At 37.8% G+C, this 24963-nt stretch overlaps 1 protein-coding gene across 1 annotated transcript in view; it reads right to left on the bottom strand.

Moving 5' to 3' along the window:
• The window catches only part of PCNX1 (pecanex 1), a 171527-nt gene that overhangs the window by 14301 nt on the left and 132263 nt on the right, over positions 1-24963 (bottom strand). Inside the window, exons 19-26 of the mRNA XM_049770285.1 lie at positions 24440-24532; positions 22444-22594; positions 19029-19170; positions 17245-17422; positions 14208-14316; positions 12086-12215; positions 9337-9395; positions 6804-7019 (exon numbers count right to left, since the gene is read on the bottom strand). Of these exons, the coding sequence (XP_049626242.1) occupies positions 6804-7019; positions 9337-9395; positions 12086-12215; positions 14208-14316; positions 17245-17422; positions 19029-19170; positions 22444-22594; positions 24440-24532 (1078 nt within the window). The remainder of the gene's footprint in view (positions 1-6803; positions 7020-9336; positions 9396-12085; positions 12216-14207; positions 14317-17244; positions 17423-19028; positions 19171-22443; positions 22595-24439; positions 24533-24963) is intronic.

Genomic DNA, 24963 nt, shown 5'->3' with positions numbered 1-24963 from the left:
TCTGTATCTTTTGCAGAATTACAACATACATTTGTAGAGCCAAGGAGCTGAGAATGAGTGCAATAATTTTGCACTTAATTTTGACTCAGTAATTCCTAAACTTCTAATTTGTGTTTCTAACTACACACAAATCAAATGCATGAAGGTGTATCTCACAAAGTTCTAATTTAATTTAATTACAAAGTGAAATGAGAAGGGGCTGGAAATATCACAGGGATAGGGAACCTGCTTGCACACAACCAACAAGGTCCAACTCCTAGCATTTAGGATGTCTTGCCAGGAGTGACTCCTGAACTTAGAGATGACAGATTAAGCGCTGGGCACTGCTTGGTATAGCCCAGGGGTCTCAAACTCAATTTACCTGGGGGCCGTAGGAGGCAAAGTTGGGGAGAGGCAGGGCCACATAAGGGATTTCACACACACACACACAAAAGTCCTCAAATGTCATTATTAACAGTTTTAATTATTTCTTCTGAACATGAATAGAACATTGAGTGACAATCATGAACAGTTTTTCTGAACATGGCATCTTTTGCCTATTCCTTGCTGCCAGAGACTTGACAGAGCTTCTTCTCACAAATCTGAACCACATTTGGCTTTAGAGAGGAAGCAGTTGAGACCCTCAGTATGGCTTAAAGAGGATCATCATTAAGACTAGAAATATACTTTGACTTATTGAAGTTCAATGTGGAGAATAACTTTTCACACAAATATGTGCTCCCAAAAAGGCACATGGTGCGCTTAAACATTTGGGAAAGCTCAGGAAATGGGGGGCAATTTTCTCAAAAATTGCCCATGCATGTCTGCTTTTCCACTAATCTCCCTGAACTTGGCTTTGAGATCAGAGTTGCATTGCAGGTCAATGAGCTCCATTTGAAGCACAAGAGGGGCATCTTGCACATCAAAGGAAAAGGGGTCCACAAAAATTTGGAAAGTGGCTCTGTGCTTTTTGAACTCTGCAAATCTATGATCAAATTCCTTCTCTAGCTTAAAAATAGCATCAACATATTTCTCACCACTGAATGGTATGCCTGCATCCACAAGTTCCTTGCATGCTGGGAAATGGCAAAGGTTTGTCTGAGAGAGCTGGGATTTCCATAACACAAATTTTGTGGAGAATGCTCTCACGTTGTCATAGGCAGCACTGATAAGCTGCCCCGGGCCTTGTAACATCTTGTTTAGTACATTCAGCTTATGTGTGATGTCAACAAGAAAAGCTAAGTCCATGAGCCATTTGTGATCACTCAACTCAGAAACAGCATTCCCATCCTTCTCCATGAATGCTTTCACTTCTTCTCTCATCAAAAAAATTTTTCAGGACATTTCCTTTGATGAGCCAATGTACCTGGGTGAAATAGAGCACATCTCCATATTCTGACTCCATTTTCTCTATAAAGCACAGAACCTTCTGTGCTTTAAGCCCCTGAATCTGATTTGGTTGATGCATTTCACAACAACAGACATCACACTGTCACACGGCAGGCATTTACTGCAAAGGGCCTGCTGATGGATAATGCAGTGAAGAACAATGGCCTTCTCAACACCTTCCTCTTCAAGTTTTTTTTTTTTGAACAAAAGTTTTTTTTGAACAAGTGCCACTAGTCCATTTTTCCTCCCTGTCATCGATGGCGCTCCATCGGTTATTATTCCAACAAAGCTCTTCCATGGCAAACATGCATTCTCAATGGCATCACACAGATGCTGAAATATCTCATTAGCGGTGGTCTGGCCATGCACTGGAATTATTGTGAGCAGCTCCTCTGTCAATTCAAAATTGCAATCAACACCACGGACATAAATTGTGAGCTGCACAGTGTCTGTTATATCTGTTCCCTCGTCAAGAGCAACTGAGTATGCATCAAAACATTTGGCTTTCTCACACAGTTGATGATCAATGCCACTTGACATGTCAGAAATGCGCTCTGCCACAGTGTTGGCAGAAAGGCTGATTTTGCTCAACTGACCTTTCTTTTCTGGACAGATAATACTTGCAGCCTGTAACATGCATTTTTTTTTAACAAACTCTCCTTCTGTGAATAGTTTCCCTGCCTTAGCAATCATCTCACTAACCATGGAACTAGCTTTGACTGATGCAACATTCTCTTTGGTTGCTTTCTTGAAGAAATCTTGTTGCCTCATTAGATATGTTTTAAGACTGGCAACCTGCTTGACTCTCTCATTTCCTTGATATTTTGCACATTCCTCAGCATGTTTAGTTGAGTAATGACGTTTCAAGTTGTATTCCTTGTGCACTGCAACTTTCTCTGAGCAAATAAGACATGTGGGGATGCCCCAGTGCTCAACAAAGAAATACTGCGTCTCCCACTTTTCCTGAAATTGTGCTCATCATCAATCTTTTTCTTCACTGCAGGCTTTGATGAAATCATGATGAAGGTATGACGAAATCTAATTCTGTAATAAACTTCTCTCCCTTAGGCCTCCGATAATGCAAGGGACAGCGGGCAGGAGCAACGGAAATGATGTCTGCGCTAGGTGCAAAGTATTCGCGATTATTCGCTTACTGAATATTCGCAATAAAAAAAATCGCATTAGTAAGAAAAAAATTGCAAAAAATCGCATTAAGCATCTGCATACCCCAAACAACTGCTCGGGGTATTCGCGTGTTTAATGCAAGTTTTTCTTACTAATGCGATTTTTATTGCAATTATTCAGTAAGGGAATAATCACGAATACTGCGATATTTGAAGGCCGACCGCGAGCCACAAAATGTTGTACGGAGGGCCGCAAATGGTCCGCGGGCCGCGAGTTTGAGACCCCTGGTATAGCCCAAAGAGCAAAATAAAGCAAACAAAGGAATTGAAATGAGAAGAGAATCATCCCGGGACAAATGACATAGACAAACATGCCAAACACAAAAGAATCTGAGTAGTATTTACCAGTATGAGGTCTAGTATGCATATAAAGTAGTTTTTATAATTGTAATATATTAATGTACAATTAATAGTCATATTATGTGAATAAAGTCATAAATTCTATGTTATACTAATATAATTCATAATGATGCATTATAATAACAAGAAATATTTCCCGGGGCTGGAGCAGTGGCGCAAGCGGTAAGGCATCTGCCTTGCCCGCGCTAGCCAAGGACAGACCGTGGTTGATCCCCTGTCGTCCCATATGGTCCCCAAGCCAGGAGCAATTTCTGAATGCATAGCCAGGAGTAACCCCTGAGCATCACAGGGTGTGGCCCCAAAAAACAAAACAACAACAACAAAAATTCACCCTACTGCCAATTCTAACAGTAACTGAGTAAGACTGGATCATTGGCATATGAGTCCTGCCCTCATAAAATTTCAATTAAGTGTAAGCGTTTATTTATTTATTTATTTTTGGTTTTGTTTTGGGGTCACACCTAGCAGTGCTCATGGCTTATTCCTGGATCTGTGCTCAGATATCAGTTCTGATGGTGCCTGGGGACCATGTACGGTGAAGAGGAAAGAACCAGGGTTTGTTACATGCATGGCAAATGCCTTACCTTCTTACTATCTCTTTGGCCCCCAGGTATGAGAGTTTTAAGTACTCTAATCTAGCAAACAATTCTTTAAAGTTACATTGCTTGACACAACACACTTATCAAACAAAAATGGAATTAATGCTATAAAATAAAGATATAAAATCAGATTAAATATAGAATCAGCTTCACAGCAATCACCACCAACAAAATATTACCTAGCACATTCTTATTTCTTACTATTCAATAGTCTTACTTCCATTTAATTGGTAAATTGTTTACGTTATACAAAACTATAAAGTTGATCATACTTTTGGGAGTGGATTGGAATACACCTAACTGGTACTCAAAGGACAATATATGGAGCCAGGAATTGAACAGGGGTCTGTCACCTGCAAAGCAAGCATCTTCACCCTTAATTATTTCTCTGGCTGAAAAAGAATTGTATTTTCTTAAAGACATATCCTGAAGTTACATCCTAGAAATAACTAGCAAGTGCATATCCTAGAGTTACATTCTAGAAACTAAGCCGGAATGTATGTTTTTTCCTTTCCTTGGCTGGAAGGAGGGAAGAAACATACATCTACGTTTGAAAAACATCACTTGGTGGGGGCGGGGGGGGGGGGGAATGCCCTGGTTCAGGATAATAGAAAGATAGGCTGGAGAGGTAAGCCCTGGTCAAGCAAATATTGAGATTTGAGATTCCAGAATTTCTAACCATATTTCACTTTGTTCTTAAATTTCATGGACAAATATTTCCAGGATGATACATAATGCTCAGAGGAAGTCTTGAAAATAGAACCTACTATGGCTGCCCATCACACATGACACTGACACAGACACACACACAATTTCAGAATAAACAGGCACTGTTATAAAGTATTTTCCCAAACTAAAAGTTAGAGTGGAATTTAATCGAATGTCTTCTAACATCTTTCAAAAGGCCAAATTAGGATTTCTGAAAACCTATAAATCACTTAAAGGTGGTGATTTCTATTCATTTGGTTTTTATATTTTTTTTAACAAAAATAGCCTCAAAGTTAAAAATTGGCTGCATTGGTAGGGTATGAAAAAAAAAAAAGGCAAGACTAATTTCTGCCTTTTTCCTGAGTTTTGAGCTCTCTAGCATCTACCGTCATAATTACACTATAGTAATTTAGCCAATTAGTCATCTATTCACATCAGTTTTTGTTTGGGGGGGCCTTACCCAGCAATGGTCAAGGATTATTCTTGGTTCTGCACTCAGGAATTACTCTGGGAGATGCATGGGTACCATATGGGATGCAGTAGAGTGAATTCAGAGCAGCCACATCCAAAGTATACACCCGACTTGCTGCACTACTGCTCCGGGCCTCTTGATTTCAATTTTATGTCAGTTTTGTAAAATGCTTTGAGAAACTTTCTTTCCATACCCAAATGCAACAAAGACTTAGAGGGTAGAAAATCTGAGCCACTGTAAGGAACTTCCTGAGCTAGGGCTTTTCCAATTGAACTGTGAAGCTGAATCTATTCCTTAATCTGAAATCTTACTCTTATTTTTATTGACTTTGTCAATTTCTTGAAACCCAGTTCAAGATTATAAAATGACTGAATATGGGATGCTTTAAACCTAGTAAACACCAAAAGTTACACATCCCAATATATTCTAGTTATGCATTTTGCTTTCACTATAGTAATTGATATTAATAATTTAAAAGGAATTTTGAGATGTAAAAAAGTATTCTAAAATATAAAGAACTATTACTAAAGAATTTCTTGGGTTATCTAGATCTTTATTTTATTCACATCATTGTGCAAAATCTGAATGAAAGTAAATAACACTAATTATGGAAATTATATGTACTTTAATATTAAAAACAGTTTTTGATTTTGGTTTTGGTCCTGTCTTGGGGGACCGTATGGGATGCCGGGGGGGGGGGGGGGGAATTTAACCACAGTCCATCCTAGGCTAGCGTGGGCAAGGCAGATGCCTTTCCCCTTGTGCCACTGCTCTGGCCCCAAAGAAACATTATTCTGAGTAAAATTCAAAAGCAATAGAATCAGTAAAAACGGGGCTGGCGAGGTGGTGCTAGATGTAAGGTGTCTGCCTTGCAAGCGATAGCCAAGGAAAGATCGCGACTGTGGTTCGATCCCCCGGTGTCCCATATGGTCCCCCCAAGCCAGGGGCAATTTCTGAGCGCTTAGCCAGGAGTAACCCCTGAGCATCAAATAGGTGTGCCCCGAAAAACCAAAAAAAAAAATCAGTAAAAACAAATTTCTGTCTTGTAAATTTAGATTTAGAAAAGTGTACTTGGTAAAAGTAATATTTTCAAATAAAAGGTTCATGTGGGAGAAATTATACTAAGACTATAAGAAAAGGAAGGCCTTCCCCAGCAATGCTCAGGGGCAACTTCCTGCATTACCAGTCAGACAGTGGAGCTGGGTTCAATGCAAGGGTTCAGCAGTGTACTTTTGTCCAAACCCAGAAGAGTTGGGCCAGTAGGGCCATGGCTAGTGGTTTTCAAGGGACCCTGTAGTGCTAGCAGTAAACTCAGGGACTCATGCATAAATGACATGCACGGCAACCCTGTAAACACAAAATTTTCCTTTAAAAACCCTGAAAATTCCTCAAATCTTAGTTATCATATATATGAAAAAAATCTTGAGAATATCAATAAAATAGAAATGAGGGCTGGAGCAATAGCATAGCAGTAGGACATTTGTTCTGCACACAGCTGACCTGGGACGAACCCAGCTTTGATCCCTGGCATCCCATAAGGTCGCCCGAGCCTGCCAGGAGTGATTTCTGAGCACAGAGCCGGAGTAAATCACTTAGCACTGCTAGTGTTCCCTCTCTCCCCAAAAAGGAATTAAAATAAAAGGAGCAAAGGGGCTGGAGAGATAGCATGGAGGTAAGGCATTTGCCTTTCATGCAAGAGGTCATCAGTTCTAATCCCAGCGTCCCATATGGTCCCCTGTGCCTGCCAGGAGCAATTTCTGAGCATGGAGCCAGGAGTAACTCCTGAGCACTGCCGGGTGTGACCCAAAAAAAAATAAATAAAATAAAATAAAAGGAGCAAAGAGACTGACAAGAAACACAAAAAAAGAAATGAAACACTGGTAGAAACATAGCTCACCCCAAATCTCGTGATTCTATCACTGGATACTACAAAATGATTTTTCAGATATGAAATTTTGGAAGGAACTGTAATAATCACTCTTTCACAACTCTTCTCCTTCCACAGTTCCAAAGACTAGGGATCTTAACTTTTGATTAGAGGTCAACATCTATAATTTAAATTATAATTCACAGGAGTACATCATAGAAATAAAAGATAAATGAATGTCTTACCTCTGAATTCAAGTCCCCGCAGTTGGAAAGTGACCAGCCCATTGCCTATTTCTATCAGATGGACCAGTGCATTGAGGTAGTCAGAGGCAAGAATGAAACAGTCCCCAGTACTATAGTTTCCCCACCGTCCCAGGAGCAAGTCCCCACAGAGACTGTGTTGGAGGGATCTGGTTAAATGTTCATAAAAGATGGAATTCAGGTTGTTGTCGTCTGAACCTATAAAAATAGATTCAAATCATTGTTAAGGTTGTCTTAAATGTCCCTTATATATATATATATATATATATATATATATATTAAAAAAACAACCCCCAAGATTACTTAAAATAAAACTTTAAATAAATAAATAAAATTTGGGGGTAAATTCTGACAAAAGAATTACTAGTCAACAATTTTAATTTCTTCATAGAACAGAATATTAGGTAATGAGGGAAGTTCAAATTTAGGGTTAAAAGTCACATAAACTTCCAGGATATTTGGTTTCCATCCATTAAAAAAAAAAAAAATCCAGAAATTAGGTTAGATGAAATCTAAGGTTTTCAGAGTATCTAAAAAAAAAAAAAAAAGGAGAGATGACACAGAGATAGAGAAAGAGAGATAAGGGGAGGGAGGGAGGGAGAGGGAGAGGGAGAGAGGGGGAGAGGGGGGAGAGAGGGGAGAGAGGAGAGAGAGAGAGAGAGAGAGAGAGAAAGAGAGAGAGAGAAAGAGAGAGAGAGAGAGAGAGAGAGAGAGAGAGAGAGAGAGAGAGAGAGAGAGAGAGAGAGAGAGAGAGAGAGAGAGAGAGAGAGAATGTCTACTACCAAGGCAGGCAGGGAAGAGGGTGGAAAGAAAACTGGAGGCCTTGGTGGAAGGAAATGTGCACTGGTGAAAGGTGTTGTAATCTGTATAACTAAAACTCAATCATGAACAATGCTGTAAATGTGAAAAAAGAAAACCAACTGTATTATGAGCAATCTTGTAACCATAGTGTTTAAATAAAGTAATTTTTAGAAAAAAAATTAAAAAAGGAAATCTAAGATTTTTTCCCCACCTCTTTAGCAGCCTATATTACTTTTACCACTTAATGAAAAAAATTAGGATAAAACAACACCCAATAGATGGCCCATCCAGAAGTAAACTGCCCAAAGCAATAATCCACACATAGGTGGCCAGAGCATTGTACTGGAGAATGTACTCAATAGCTACTTCTAACTGCCTGATCAAGTAATGAAGTAATGAAAGGGAAACTCCAGGCACTGAGTCCATGAAAATTTTTGGTTTTTAATTAAAAGATAACAAAATCATAGTGAATTACAAAGTTACAAAATTATTTACAATTTGAGTTTCAGGCATATACTATTCCAACACTAATCCCTTTACCCAGTGTCCACTACCCTTCGCCTATATCCCGGTTTCCTTCCCACCCACCCATTCCCAGTCCTCCTCTAGCAGATAATTTCCCCCTTCATCACTGTCCTAGTATTCCTTCCTAATTTACTCCGCCTTCCCTGTATACCCCTGCCGTAAAGGTAGGCTTCCTACTGAAGACCAGTTCTGCTCTTCCTTTCTATTGCTGGAAGTGTTTCTGATTATAGATATACCTGACACAAAGTTGAGTCCCTAGTGGACTGAGTTCTGAGCCACCCAGTCATTCACGGCAAGTAGAGTATCTCCAGTGGCTCGAGATACCTAGGTGTGTACCTATAAAAATCTTATAAACATGGGATATTATTTTCTTATGGTTTAATGATGTGTTCCTGTCTCAATGGTGTGAAATGATATCTCGTTGCTGCTTTGATTTCCATCTTCCAGATGATTCTTGATGTGGAGTATTTTTTCATGATCTTTTGGTCATCTGTATTTCTTTTTGATGAAATGTCTGTTCATTTCTTCTTCCCATTTTTGGATGAGGTTAGAGGACTTTTTCTTACTAAAGCTCTACCAGTGCCTTATATATCCTACATATTAACCTCTTATTGAAGATGAGGACCAAGGGAACTAGTCCATGGTAGAAAGTTTACCACAAATAGCAGGGGAGTGCAGTTAGGGCAGACCACCTTGGACAAAAACTGAAGGCTGAAAGGAGATAAAGTCATATGCATTACTCCTTCAGCAACAATATTGCAAATCACTTTGAGGAAGGGAGGGAGGGAGGGAGGGAGGGAGGGAGGGAAGAAGGGAGGGAGGGAGGGAGGAAGGGAGGGAGGGAGGGAGGAAGGAAGGAAGGAAGGAAGGAAGGAAGGAAGGAAGGAAGGAAGGAAGGGAGGGAGGGAGGGAGGGAGGGAGGGAGGGAGGGAGGGAGGGAGGGAGGAAGGAAGGAAGGAAGGAAGGAAGGAAGGAAGGAAGGAAGGAAGGAAGGAAGGAAGGAAGGAAGGAAGGAAGGAAGGAAGGAAGGATCTGCCATAGAATCAAGCAGAGGAGAGGGCAGGAGGGAAACAGAGGACATAGGTAGTAGGAAATGTGCACTGATAAAGGATATATTGTAAAAGTTTCATGTATGTGTAAATGCCAAATTCCTTAGGTTTGCTTCTTTAATCACATATAAAGCTATTACCTGGATTTCTATCAAGTTGAGAAGCCAATCTTGTATTTGAATGATCCACTCGTTTTGTGCTAAAGGAAGCAAAATAAAATACATTCAGTACCCCTTTTTATATTAAAAATGTTTTTTTAATCACTCTGGTGCAAAAAACTTACATGTTTAATTAAAGATGTTTTTCTAAAAAGACATGAGTTAACTATGTGAAAATAACCTGATACTACAGAGAATAGGATGCTAGGCCTTGTATCCAGCTGACCCGGATTAGATCCCCAGCACCCCATATTGGTCCCCTGAGCTTCTAGGAGTGATCCAAGAGTAAGCCTTGAGCACTTCAGAGTGTGGCCCATACACAAACCAACAAAGAAACAAAATTGATCCTTAGGAAAGACATAATGAACAGAGTTCTAAAACAATATCAAGTACATGAAACATTCTTTGTAAAGGGAAAGTATAGCTATTAAATATCCATCATATTCTTTAGAATAGTGATTCCCAAATGTGGCTCATAAAATAAGGAACTTAGGACACTTTCAGTGAGTTTTCAATATCAAAACCATTTTTATACCAAAGCTGAGCAGCTATATGACTTTTTCCCTTACTGTGCTGAGAGCTGCAATAATATTGCAGAAGATAAGGTGGGTAAGATTGCTGATGCAATAACATGAATAGACAGTTGTATCAAACTAATGTTTCTTTTTCTTTTTTCTTTTTTTTTGGGGCCACACCTGGTGACGCTCAGGGGTTACTCCTGGATATGCGCTCAGAAGTCACTCCTGGCTTGGGGGACCATATGGGACGCAGGGGGGATCGAACCGCTTGCACTGGCAAGGCAGACGCCTTACCTCTAGCGCCACCACCCTGGACCCAAACTAAATGTTTCACTGCTATTCATGTTCAAGAAAAAATTAAGCCTTGTTTTAAAATGAAGCACTAAAACTTATCAAGATCTTGTGGGGCTGGAGAGATAATATAGGGGTTAAAGTGTTTGCCCTGCAGTTTACCAACCCTGGTAGCAATCCCTGGTATCACATATAGTTGGTCCCCTGAGTACCTCCAGGAATGCTCCCTGAGAATCAAATAGGGGGGAAAAAAAAATCACGATCCTATTAAACTACAGCTCTTCAGTCCTCAATGAAACAGTTATAAATCATAATTTTATTAAATGGCAGTTCCTGACATATATTTTTAAATTATGTGTGGCAAAATACATTCTGAAATAAGGTGAATATTGCAAGGGTCAACCATCCTGATGAGAAAGCATCTATGTGACTACCTGCTTTCTTATCAAACACTATTTTTATTTGAACCATTCAAGAGTAAGTCATGATTATTCATATTGTTAGTTGACAGATATTTCTTTAAAAATAAAGTAAATGTCATTTCAAGAAAAACAAGTGACAAGTTATCAGTTGCCAATGATACAATTTAAGTTTTCATGAGAAAAATAAGAATTTGGAAGAACACTATGTCCATCACTCTATACTTAAAGACATTTCCCTTGACAGCTTGTTGGACTGGCGTACGTGCTTTACATGCAAGAAGCCTGGTTTGGATGCCCTTGGGTTCAATCCACAGCACTGTAGGGTGCCTATGCACTGCTAAGAGGTTCCTTTGAGCATAGAACCAGGAGTTCTTTTGAGCTCAGAACAAGGATGCTCTCATCACTACTGGATGTGATCCCCAACCAAACAAATAAAACTATTCTTTTAAATATTGGTAGTCACATAAATATTTTCATTGTATAATAAAGTGTGCCAAAATCAGAAGATCTAATTCTTTAGTGAACTGGTATTTTCTGAACAATCAGTAAATAATGTGTTAGATTAAGGAGTGTAAAAAAATTAAGCCATTACTGCTAAATTTGATTATTCTGATTTTTAAAATTATGAATGTTTTAAATTCTCTATTATACTGCAGCTCATCTTTAGATAACTACCAATTTGTCAACCTTTAGTTATAAGAGTATATATATATCCAGAACTTTCTAAAAAAAAATTAGAATACTTTTGTTTTCAACGATACAGTTGTGTGGACATGTTTTGTTCATATGCTTCAACCAAGACAACACCATTGCAGCAACAGATTGAATAAAAAAATCAAATAGGAGTTAACAATAATAAACTAATAATAAAAAAATGGTCAACAATAATACCATATTAATATTAATTATTAATTATTAATATCAGTACTATATTAATAATAACAAAAACAACAATAATACTCTTCACTGTAATTAAAAGATTCATTACATGGGAAGAATAGTTAAGCCTAAGGGATTCTACCTAAACAGAATGTACAAAGATGTACAAAAAGATATACAAAGATGGTCATAAAACAGAAAGAACATATAAAACATTTAGTTCTAAAACAGCTATTTCTAAGAAAACAGTGAGAAACAGTGAGAAACTATATTAATGACATATATTAGGATATGACATATCCTAGGATAACATTTCACAGGATAAAATTTCATAGTACTATTAATATAAAACAATTGTAAGACAGCATTAAAGTAAAAAAATTGCATCTAAAATAATATTTAAAATATCTTAGGAACAGAGAAAATGAATAGAAAATAGAATTAAATTTTTGAGACTTCTAATTTTATAAAATATTCAAATTTTATAAAATATTTTTATAAAATCATAAAATTTCAGCAAAACATTGCAAAAATGTATAACCATCAGCTACTCAGAATAATACTGTCAATAATTTCCCAAGAAATATAAAAATTGGCATCCAAATCTTTCATCTTACTCACTTATAGTCTCTCTCCCAGAATTTCACAGGCCGAACATATGAAGTGATGAAAATTGCACTTCCCAAAAAAGGGTTCAGTGGAGTAGAAAAGAAAGCTGATACAGCAGCCTGGACAAACAACATGGCTGAATCTATTGGAAGCTGGTTAAGGGTCATAGCATTCATCTCAGTGCTTGCCCAGCCACACTGGTGCACACAGGCACAAATACGTCACACAAACATATTGCGATAATGAGTGTTTAAATACAAGGTCATCGGAGGAATAAAGAGAAGGCTGTAGCTAAAGAGCAAATGGACGTTCGTGTGGAATAAGTCAAACAGGTATTTGCTAACATGTATTTGAGCAAAAGTCCATTAACCACACTTGGGTGGCATTAACCACACTTGGGTGGAGCCACTTGAGTTTAATGTTCCGGAAAGCTAAAACTAAAAATTATAGAATAAAAAATCTATAGCTTAATATTACATGGCCACTAGCCTTTACTTACTTATGTACTTATTCATTCATTTATGGTTTTGGAGCCACACCTGGCAATGCTCAGGAGTAACTCCTGGCTTTACACTTAGAAATCACTCCTGGCAGGCTTGGGGGACCAGATAGGATGCTAGGAATCAAACCCAGGATAGCTGCATGCAAGGCAAAAAGTCCTACCTGCTGTGGTATCACTTCAGCTCCAAGCCTTTACTTATTTAAAGTGTGTGTTTGTGTATAAGCGTGTGTGTATAGTTAATGAAATCCAGGTCTTGCAAGTGCCACATCCTGGTCTTAAAAAGTCATGGACACCCAAGTGACCCAGAATAAATGACTGGATAAAGAACTCATGGTAGAAAACAGAATTGAATATTATTCAACAATAAGAAAAGATGAAATTATGCAATTTTCAGCCATAAAAGTGGAACTAGAAAGAAGAATTCTGAGTGAAATCTGTCAGGAGAGGAACAGATAAAGAATGATCTCTCTCAAAATGTAAGATATAAAGAAATATGGTAAAGCAGTGACAAATGAAAAAGGCAACAATCTAAGAGAGGTGTTCTATAGAACAAGGTGGACCAAGAGTGGGGGGGGGGGGGAGCCAGGGACCAGAAGAGAAGGAACCTGAGACACTCTGGTGGGAGGTTTGGTGTTGGAACACTATATGCATAAAACTCTCATAAACAGTATTGTAAATCAAGTGTCTCAATTAACATTGGAGAGAAAAGAAAAATTATATAGAAATTTTAGAAATAAAAATTTTGAACATGTGTCTAATTGTAATCATGATTATATAGAACGGGAAAATAAAAATCTTGGACATAGAAATCTAAGTATCATCATGACAAACAATTATATTTTGTATCTTTATTCATATAAATTATTTCTACATTCTATTCATTTTACTTTGCTACATAACCTTAAACCTTTTTGTGAACCAGAGATAGTATTAGGAGGCTTAATATTTTTGCCTGATATAGTCAACTTTGGGATCAATTCCTGGTACTGCAGATAGCCCCTGGTGTACTGCTAGGAGTGAGTCCTGAGCACAACTGGTTAAGATTTCAAAACCAAAACACTTTTCTCAAGTGTAGGTTATCTATGGCTTAACCTTAACAAGCTAGATAATAAAAAATCAATATAAGTATGACTCAAAAGACTGAATTATTTTAAAAGTTTTTGGGCTACACCTAACAGTGCTCAAGGCTTACTCTTGACTATACACTCAGAGATCACTATTGGAGATGTCTGGAAGACTATATGGAGTGAAAGGAATTGAACCTAGGTTGATTCTGTGCAAGACAAGTGCTATTCCTGCTTGACTATTTCTCCAGCCCCAAGATTACTAATTTTTGGTAATTTTTCATATAAAATACATTAACACATTCTAACCCTATGAAAACCTATTTTAGGGGCTGGAGTGATATAGAACAGCAGGCAGGGCATTTGTCTTGTATGTGGCTGACCTGGGTTTGATCCCCAGCATCCCAGGCGGTTCCCCCGAGTCTGCCAGGAGAGATTTCTAGTATAGAGTCAGGAGTAACCTGAATGCCACCAAGTGTGGCTCAACACTCCCAAAAGGTATTTTTACAAATCAACAATCATCAGAATATGCCTGTCCATTCTTACAAAAATTTAAGTAAAAGGATACGTGGCACTGCAAAGGGCTGAGCAAAAGCATGGAAAGCAGAACCCCATGTAATCTGCCATGGAGCAATGTAGGTATACACAAATTGTAATTTATAAAGGAGTTCCCAAAGCTGTAGGAGGAAAATAGAACAATCAGTAAGAATACATCACCCAAAAACTAGACTAGAAGACAAAAGACCTCTAAAATTAAAATTTTCATTACAAGGAAATGTAATTGCAATTATTTGCATGTGCATAAAATGAGAATATATATCAACAACAAAAACACCGTATAGAGGGACCAGCGAGGTGGCGCTAGAGGTAAGGTGTCTGCCTTGCAAGCGCTAGCCAAGGAAGGACCTCGGTTCGATCCCCCGGCATCCCATATGGTCCCCCCATGCCAGGGGCAATTTCTGAGCGCTTAGCCAGGAGTAACCCCTGAGCATCAAACGGGTGTGGCCCGAAAAATCAAAAAAAAAAGAAAAAAAAACCGAACACCGTATAGATTTCTGAGTAAGAACACCTGGCTGAATTTTTAAAAATTCTATGCTCTCTACCTATCATATTATTACTACACAGAAACATGTTTAAGCTATTTTCCATACCTTTAAGCTAGACATTTATAAAATTAAGTAATGCAAATACACTTTTATTCTCAAACATACTTCAAATTTTCATGCTTTGTAAACAGTATATTTTAAAAGCACTGTCAAAAGTAGTATGAAAGTAGCAAAGCAGGGTTTAAAGACCTTTCACTTTCTCAATGCCTATTGCCTAAGAATTCAGTAGTTTATTAAGTATCTGATCAAATATCACAGCCAATTACATAATACATTTTAATCCTATTTACATTAAGATATTTTTCGTTACAAAACTTGTCCTCAGCACGGAAATAGAACTACAGTGTTTACCCCAGACTGTCTCTATGCTAGGCAATGGAGGCTCCAATCTCCAAACAGATCACAGGATCTTGTTAAAAGCAAGAGGTTCTAATTCTGAATCATGATTCAGACACTAAGTACTTCATCTTTGAGTCATTTAGCTGATTTGCAAAGACTCTGCTTAACTTCCAATTTAACAAAGAAATCACAGCTTCACTCAATTACAACATGTAGATGAAGGCTTGTCTTCTTTGCCATGAGGCACAATTATGCGCACTGATCTAATCAGGACAACAACAAGTAAAAGAAGTAGGCAGGAGCGCTACCAATATCCCATCATGACTGCTTAAAGGCAGAAACGCTGCATTTAGGAAACCAGACTCTAAATGTGAAATACACTGCAGCAACATTTAAATGTAATAATGAAGAAAATGATATGAAATTAGATAGGTAAGTGGCTAGTGGGTATATATTTTTTTAATATATTAAGAGAAGTTTTTATAGAAAGGTTAGTGAATTGATGCACCTTGAAGGGATATTTTAAAATAATGTTTCTAAAGAGATCTTTTTAATAACCACTTGCTCATTGTCACTGTTATGATCTTTATAAGCAATCATACAAAATGCAAATGCACAAATGCAGAATTTTTTTTATCTTTATTGCAGTAGCTTGATTTAGAAAAGTTCTAGGGCCCGGAGAGATAGCACAGCGGTGTTTGCCTTGCAAGCAGCCGATCCAGGACCAAAGGTGGTTGGTTCGAATCCCGGTGCCCCATATGGTCCCCCGTGCCTGCCAGGAGCTATTTCTGAGCAGACAGCCAGGAGTAACCCCTGAGCACTGCCGGGTGTGGCCCAAAAACCAAAAAAAAAAAAAAAAGTTCTAGAACAAAACAGTTCTCAAAAAAACATCTGCCTAATAAATCAAAGTCTTAAGAGAATCCAAACTAATCAAAATTAAGGAGAATGACACTATTTCAAGGACTTATTAGCTTATACTTACTTCAACTATTACTTTTTTCAAACAATATAATAAGTTGCAACACATTTACAACCTAAATATTTAAATTGGTGAGAAACTTCATTATTCTTTATTCAAACAGTTCTCTAACTTTCTGGGTCCCCTTTTTGGCTAACCATGCTCACTAGAAAAAAGAATCTAAGTGATAACATTTGTATGAATTACTTAGCAAATAATAATAAATAATAAAATATCGCAATATTTTAGAGATACCACAATACTTCAAAGTTGGAACTAAAGCCTTGTTCAGATGAACTGATATTCTTCCCAGCATCTCTCAATTACCCTCTACACATTGACATTATCATTACAAACTCTTACACTCTATATCTTTAGGTTCTCTCTTGGCTAAGTTGGCTAACCTTCCTAAAATTGGGCATTCGTTGTGTTTCATAGCTGCTCATTTGCTTCAGCTCTGTCACCTATCAAATGGGATAATACATGTAAAAATCCTTTGTATGTTGTCATTGTTAATCTGAAACCTAAGCTCTTTGATTGTAAATTTGATCGTACAGCTTAAGTTGTTACAGAAAGGTAGGTCCGAAACACTGTTCTTGGTTGGGAAGCTATCACATTTGTACAAGAAATAAAAAAGCATCTACCTTGTAGGTGGCTAACAGGTTTTGGACATAATCTGCAAACTTGAGAGCATCCTGTCCAGTTCACCACCATGCCCACTTCTGATAACTCCCACATAGCCTTGCTACTCCTAAATTCAACCACCTTCAGCACTTAGTTATATCCTTCATCTACCTATCCAGCCCAATTCAAGTATTTCTAAAAATCATTCAAAACCAATTCAAGTACTAGCACCCAACTCAAACATTAGCATCTAGATTTCTACAATCATTCAAAACCACACTACCTTTTGAAAGATTATATATATTTTAATATTATACTCTTATTGGTGTTGCTTAATTTTTCCATATAATTTAATCTTATCTCCCTAGACATAGCAAGAAATGCATCTTTTACTGATCATGGTTGACAAACATTGTTAAAGAATTTAAGTACTTTCCTAAATAACTAGATTGCTGATGAAAGATGCTATTTAAAAGGAGATGAAAAGAATAAAAGGCAAGCATACATCTCACTAAAGTAGTGTATTACATACAGAGAGATACTGTCACAGATAAGGAAATTCCTTTTGGGTAAGTCACCTTGTTGAAGAGAATGGACATGAAGAATAGATCCAGTAGCATGGTCTCTGAGAAAGCTTCATAGTCAATTTTGAAAAAGAGCACAGTGAAAATGACTGTGACATACTGATATGTAGGACTGCTGAAGGAGGATCGCAGCAACTTCAGACCAGCAATGGTGATCATTAAAGCACCTAATCTATGAAATGAAGAAATCATAGTCTATCAAGCAAATAAACACTTTACAAAATGGAATTTCAGAGAAATCCTCTTTTAATTTACTAAACTTACCATATATAATCTATGTATTACATATGTAATTTAAATGTCCAAAACAATTTACTTAGCTAACCACATTTCAAGATAGAACACTGTGGGGCTGGAGACATAGAGCGGCAGATAGGGCATTTGTCTTGCACATGGCTAACGCAGGTTGGATTCCTGGCATCCTATATGGTCTTGTGAGCATCACCAGTAAAATTCCTTAGTGCAGAGCTAGGAGTAACCCCTGAGCATTGCTAGGTGTGGGCCACAAGCAAACAAACAAACAAACAAAATTTTTACTCTGACACACACACACACACACACACACACACACACACACACACACACCCTTTACTTCTTTTCTTCTTTCTTTTTTAAATTTATCTTTAAAATAGAGGCTCTGGCCTTTTTCACAGAACCTTGGGGAATGGATTACTTTGTTTTAGCACATATACCCTCATTTTTCTATAAAGTTATAAAAGGAATAAAGAAAGGCTGGGGATCAGGGCCAAAAGTGGTCTCGGATGCACTGGCGGGGAAATAAATAAGGACAGAACTAAATATCCAAACCAAAGTCAACAATAATAGAATCAAGGGACTTAAATTTTAAACAATCTAAATTTAAATGGGCTTGTTTTACTGGCAGGCCAGAGGGCAAAGGGTGATGGCATAGGATGCACTCTCTGAATCCATTGGTGGAGGGAGGTTGACACTGGAAGTGGGAATGACACACTATATATCTGAAATTTAACTATGAAGTACTCTGTAGATCACAATTGTTTCAATAAATTAAAATTTATAAAAATGTTTGATGTTCCAATAATGTGCATAGTGAATCTTAAACCTATCTATACATTTGTACATTTACATAAGTAACAATTCTAACATTTGGGTCTCCAGTTTCCCAATAGTCCACTGCTTTAAATCAATGATAATAAGCACATGAAGCTACATTCATATGCTTTTATCCACTAATATGTTCTCTATTACAAAGATTTCCAAACTTATAGAACCTACACCTTCTATTTCAGAAACAATTTTTTCAGCACCCCCATGAAAAAAAATCTACCTTCTAAGTGAACAGCCAGTGCCTCTCCAATTGCACTAGAGGCTGTTATCAACTCACAATCATTCCCATGGCCCTCTCCTTCCAGGAAGCTGTAAGACCCACTTTGGAAAATGGTGATAAATGACAGACCTATCAAATGACTGCACAGACAACTGAATATACCTAGAGATAAATTTATACATTACACAAGGATTGTAGAGCTAAACTTAGCCATCTAGTACTAAAATTTAAATTTATTTAATAAATGAGATCATAAGATGAGACTGAAAATAAGCTATCTGTGATGATAATATGCTAGGAGCAGAAATAGTTGTCACTAAAGGGAAGTAAAACACAAAATCTGGTCTGAATTTTTCATCTTAGTATGTGCACCTAGGAATTTTTTAATGATTATGTTACTTGCTCAATAACTAAGGCATTGCTCATGATAGCCCCGGTAGTCAAATTTAAATGTGAGGTGTACAGTACTTACTCTATATCCAGTTTTTTGGGACTAGCAATTGTCTCTGCACTGCTACTAAGTTCATTGAGAACAACCAATGGATAGATGATATTCTTCTCCAAAAAAAGAAGCCATACATGAAGTTTCTCAAACCACATCATAGTAGCTGCATCTAACAAGATTGTGTAAATAAAGAAAATCACATGTCATCTACTATACAAAAAGTTCAGCAATGGGATGAAAAAAGTAAATATGAAGTTGAGTTGTAAAATACATATATTAATTACTTCAGTCAATATTCAGCTATGCTTTTGAGGCATCCAAAATTGCAACTCACATATACATTTTAGATAATTTCCAGTTTTGATTTTTTTTGTTTTGTTTTTAGGTCACACCCAGTAGTGCTCAGGGGTTACTCCTGGCTCTGTGCTCAGAAGTCGCTCCTGGCAGGCTCAGGGGACCATATGGGATACCAGGGTCCATCCTGTGTTGGCCTCATGCAAGTAAAGTGCCTTACCACTGTGCTATCACTCCGGCCCCTTCAGTTTTGATATTTTTATACCTAGGGCTTGGAAAAAATAATTGCTTATGATATGAAACCATCCCTCCCCCAAAAGAAACAAATTATTAGAATATATGCTTCACATACTAAAATATGTAAAGGTATAAGGTATAACACATAAGGTATAACATCTCAGAACAGAAATGAAAGCATTATTGTTTTAAATTCATGTATTAAATAAGTCCTGTTCATTACTGGTAATAATTTTTCTACTATTTTAAAAGCATAACAATCGGAGAAAGTGCTTGGGATAAATGGCAAGCTTTATTTTGCTCTGTTTTGTGAGGGGGCACACCCAGGGATATTCAGGGATTACTCCTAACTTTGCACTCAGAAATTACTACTGGCAGTGCAAAATGAAAGACTCAAAAGTTTCTCTAGTTACACTGTATCACCTTGTGATAGCATGTTTTCTAATAAATATTTTTCTTCCAATTGGTAAAATTAGTAGAAGGCCAGGGGGAAATGAACTTTGCTAAGACTTAGTATTTGCGTAAGTTAGAGATACTATGTTCACTCAAATTTGTATAAATATATAGACTAGAGTTTAGTTAAAATAAAAACCAAATAGAATGATATACTTTAATAAAGTACATTAAAGTTTTTAAGCAAAATAGATCATTTTTGTTAACAAACTAATATGCATGTGCATGGAAATATAAAAAAATACTATGCCTTCAATGTTTAAGGAGTCACATAAATCCCATGGCTTTAGATTGCTTTGTGTACTGCTAAGAAATGTTATAATGTACTACAATCGGGGGACTTGTGGATAAAGTAATTGTACATGGGTTCTGCCTTATTTTTCTGAATGTTCTTTGACTGTAAGTTCAATATTTAGGCGGAGAACTCTGTTTATGGGCGATTGTCCTTCCACTGTAACTTTACCTTGTCCTCTTTGCATCATTGTTCTCATAATTAAAAATAAAAAATTAATAAAAAATAGATCATTTCTATTCTAAACTCAGACTAAAAGTTTGCCATCAAAATAAACCTCAGTCTAGACCAGGGGTCTCAAACTCGCGGCCCGCAGGTCGTTTGTGGCCCTCCATACAACATTTTGTGGCCCTGCCCTAGAGGAATCATTTTTTGTTTTGTTTTGTTTTGTTTTAGTTGTTTGGGTCACACCCCCAATGTTCAAGGCTTACTACTAACTTTGAACTCAAGGATCACCCCAACTTTGCCTCCTGCGGCCCCCAGGTAAATTGAGTTTGGAGACACCTGGTCTAGATTATTTCTCTCCTAGTAAGAATAGGCCATGGTTATATATTTCTTTGGTCATTTCTCCTTCTTAACAGAGTATATATTAAGTAAAATATTTGGACAATGCTGCTAGTACTTCCTACAAATTAGTGTTTATCTACCTCTCCAGGATCAACTGCTAACCAACCATTATACTTTGATCAATTTTGCTAAAAATAGTTCAAGACACTTGTTTTGAGAATGTAAAGTCAAGTTTGGTTTATAAACTTCAACTACTTTGGAGTTCTTGAAAAGCAGTTAATTCCAACAACTGAGGAGTCACTCACTCTCCATACAACTCACTAAGAAAAAAAAATCTGAGGAAAAATATAGTTAGCTTATTTAATTTGCTATATAAGTAAGGATAACCTAGGTGAGAACTAATTTCTCTAAAATAAAAAATTATAGTACACTGCAGGGCCAATTAACCAAAATAAAAACACTGGTAATAGGAAAGATAAGTCAGGGTTTGAATTAAAAAATGGGGTCTGTAAGTAGTAGGTTAGATACAGAGGGGACCACATATTCTAGACGCCCTGGGGGTGAGGGAAGAGGAAATCGGAGGTAGGACAAAAACGGAGGAGTAGGGAGGACAATTTAGGGATGGGAATCCCCCCTGATTTTATGTAAATATATACCTAAAATATTATTGTCAACAATATGTAAGCCAATATGACCAAAATAAAAATTATATTATTAAAAAAAAAATGGGGTCTGAATGTGGCTCCATGGCAGAGCACAGTCCTCGAGTAGGCAGGCCGTGATTCAATCCTAGCAATATAATCCAATGAATAAGTAAGAAACCTGTCAAGTTTATTGACCTTTACTGCTTACAAATCTCTTTACACCAATCTCAAATAAACGATGATGCCTTTAATGTCTTTTCATGCTTTCTCTTGTATTTTTTCCACCACCCAAGTGGTGCTCAGGAAGCCCTGGGGGAGGGTGGGGGTCTTCACAAAATTATCAGTCAGCCCCACCTGCATTTCAATTCAAGGGCCAGAGGATACAATGCTGGACAGACAGCAATGCCAGGAATTATATGAACTACCCTGGCAATACTTAGGGGTCTTTAGGGCTGCACCTAGAGATGCTTGGAGGAGCCATGTGATGCCAGGGATCATAGCAGGGTTGGCTATAAGCCAAGCAAGTACAGTCGCTCCAGCAACTTGATCAACTCTTCTAAACTTTCCTCTGGCAAGGGACAACATTTTTGTAGAAACAGGAACAATGATCTTTATATACGAAACAGGAACAATGATCTTTATATACCCTCTAAGCTTTAATATTTCAAAGGGAAGTCTTAAAGAGGAATTGGGCTGCCTGCAGATGTCAAGGGGGGAAAAATAAGGAGTGGAAAGAGAAGTCACTGACATACACAGAAATATTCATCAATTAGAGGTCAGTAATGGTCAGTAAAGGAGAGAAAGATGAAGGTTCACCCAGTGGAAAGCTGGCATTAGAGCAGTGACATTTATGCCTCCACAGGAAATAGAAGTTTAACTCTTAACAGCTTCAAACCAAAGTACATGAAACCCAAGTCAAAGTATCGTGTTTACTGAAATTTAATTGTATCTGTCAACAAACACAAAAGGAAAAGAAAAGCTCCTCGGAATGCTGAAGTACTACTAAGCCACTTACTTCGCACTTCATATTGATTGTACTCGAGCGTCTTGAGCAGAGGGTGAGAGAAGCAGTGCCACGGGAGCTGCTTCCTGACCTGAGGCAGCACGTAGTGGGTCACAAAGCCCACAAAGGCGACCAAGGCATACAGCACATACCTGAGCGCGGGCTAGAAGAAAAGGAAAGCTGAGAAATCAGAGATAATTTTCTCATCACAGGAGGACTTCAAATCTATCACATCTATTTCCCATTTAATAATGGAAAGCAATAAAATTAATTTTGGAATCTAAGAACTAAATATCTGCCCATAGTAAACATTTCCCTACTATGTTTTTTTTTTTTAAATGAAAATAGGATGATACAAATTTCTGTGTATTACAGATTTGTTTATTTGGCTTTGGGGCCAGGTAAGTACACTTTGTAGTACGCGGGAACTACTATCAGCTCTGAGCTTAGGGGGTTCCTTTGAGGGAATACTTAGGCAACTGTGTAGTACTTGGGATCAAACCTGGACAACAAACCACATGCTTAAACCAATGAATCACCTCTCTGGCCCTTCTATTAAAGATATCTGAGAAGGGATTAGTTGGCCTGAGAGATAGCACAATGGGAAAGAACCTTGCTTTGCACAAGGCCAACCTAGGTTTGATTCCCAGTGTAGTTCCCTGAACAGCCCTAAGTACAGATGGTGTGGCCCCAAAACAAAACAAGACAAAACAAAACAAAATGAAAGGTGCTGGCTATTATATTTGGTGTCTTACACCAAAGACCATTGAAAGTCTTCTATTTAGAAGCTCTGGTATCTCTCAGCTAAGACTGATTCCCAATGAGCCCTTATGAACCACTGAACCTTATGCAGCAGTTCCAATAGAAGAAAAGAAAAACAGGGAAAAAATTTTAAATGAAGTAGCATAAGCTGTGCTTTTAATTAAACACAATACTAAAAATGTATTTTCCTAGATGAAACAAGAAGAAAAATAAAGAAGCATCAAAAGACATTGTATGACTAAAGTTTTTAAAATTTAATGAAAACTTGGCAACAGATTCGATGTACTTCATGCACAAAATGATGATAGCTAACTTAGGAAGGTTCATCCTAATTCTTTTGACATCAGGAGCAAATGGACGCACCAAGGCCTGCAGATAGTGGGAGTAGAAGGAGGGTCCAAGAGGTGAGGGTGAGAAAAATCCCTTATGGGATTTACCCCACCCAATCTGGACCTGAAAAGGCTCTAAGGAGTCAGCTGTATTGGAGGGACTGAGAATCTGGGCGCCTAAAGACAGGACAAGTGCATTGCTGCATATGAAAGGAAGTGAATCAGAAGAAGGGGGACACGCGGTAGTCACTATGATAGTCCCCACCAATTTGCACTTCTGGACAATTATGCCTGTACCACCCCCTGCTGTTGTACTATGCACAACAAACTGGGGTGTCCTGTGTGACCCATAGAAACAACATTGGTGATATGTTTACATTTGACATCAAATACGAAAAAACTTTCTATCAGGAAGATCAGTGACCATGTGGGAAACCAGTAGTCACTTCAAGAAAGTATTCCAGTAGAGAGCCTATGGAAAGAATGATGCAAAGAAGTACCAGTGGGACACTAAAGCCAACCTCTCTAGTCCCAACTCCCATTGACCAAAAGCTCAGAGCTGGGAATGCCCAGTTAAACCACTCCCAGTTTTAGGACCAGAGACAGGAACTGAGTAATGTTTTTAAGATCAGATTAAAAAAAGCTTTATCGGGGCCAGCTAGGTGGCGCTAGAAGTAAGGTGCCTGCCTTGCAAGCTCTAGCCAAGGAAGGACCGTGGTTCGATCCCCAGGCAGCCCATATGGTCCCCCCAAGCCAGAGGCAATTTCTGAGCGCTTAGCCAGGAGTAACCCCTGAGCATCAAACGGGTGTGGCCCGGAAAAAAAGGCTTATCATTTCAATATTTATGCAATAAAGTCAAATGGGAAGTGAATCCAAACTTATTTACCTCCCACTAAAAGAGGAATGTAACCCCTTACCTGCAACACTGTGAACACGGTGCTAACGTGAATGGCAAAGTAGAGTACTCCAATCACGACGCACACCACCAGGTCAGATTGTAGACGCTCGCTCTGTGAAACAAAACACAATTACCAATGACGCACAGATTTTAATGGATCTCCTTCATTTCCAATTAGTGGGGCTCAAGAATTATTTTTTTATTTTAGTAACTCCATGTATTTCTTACACGGATTAGCACAAAAATTCTTGTTTTCTTTCTCAGTTTCCTCATATATAAGTTAACACCAATAGTAAGGAAATTAAACTAGACTTAAACTACTTTATTTATAACATGTAACATAAATTTCACTTTTAAGTGTAAGAGAAAATGAGGATGCAACTTTATTTTTTTATCCATTTGAATAAGAAATAAAATTGTCAGTCTTTTGGGATGTAACAGTACGCAGTATGTCCTATTTAACTGACTAAATTTTAGCTTTCTTAGTAATAGGAAAGCCTCTGGAAATCTTTGGTTGACAAGTTACCTGATGATTTACATTTT

The sequence above is a fragment of the Suncus etruscus genome, chromosome 3, assembly GCF_024139225.1.
Source record: "Suncus etruscus isolate mSunEtr1 chromosome 3, mSunEtr1.pri.cur, whole genome shotgun sequence".
Taxonomy (NCBI): domain Eukaryota; kingdom Metazoa; phylum Chordata; class Mammalia; order Eulipotyphla; family Soricidae; genus Suncus; species Suncus etruscus.
The sequence above is the reverse complement of the archived record's forward strand: the minus strand, read 5'-3'. Positions and strand labels throughout refer to the sequence as shown.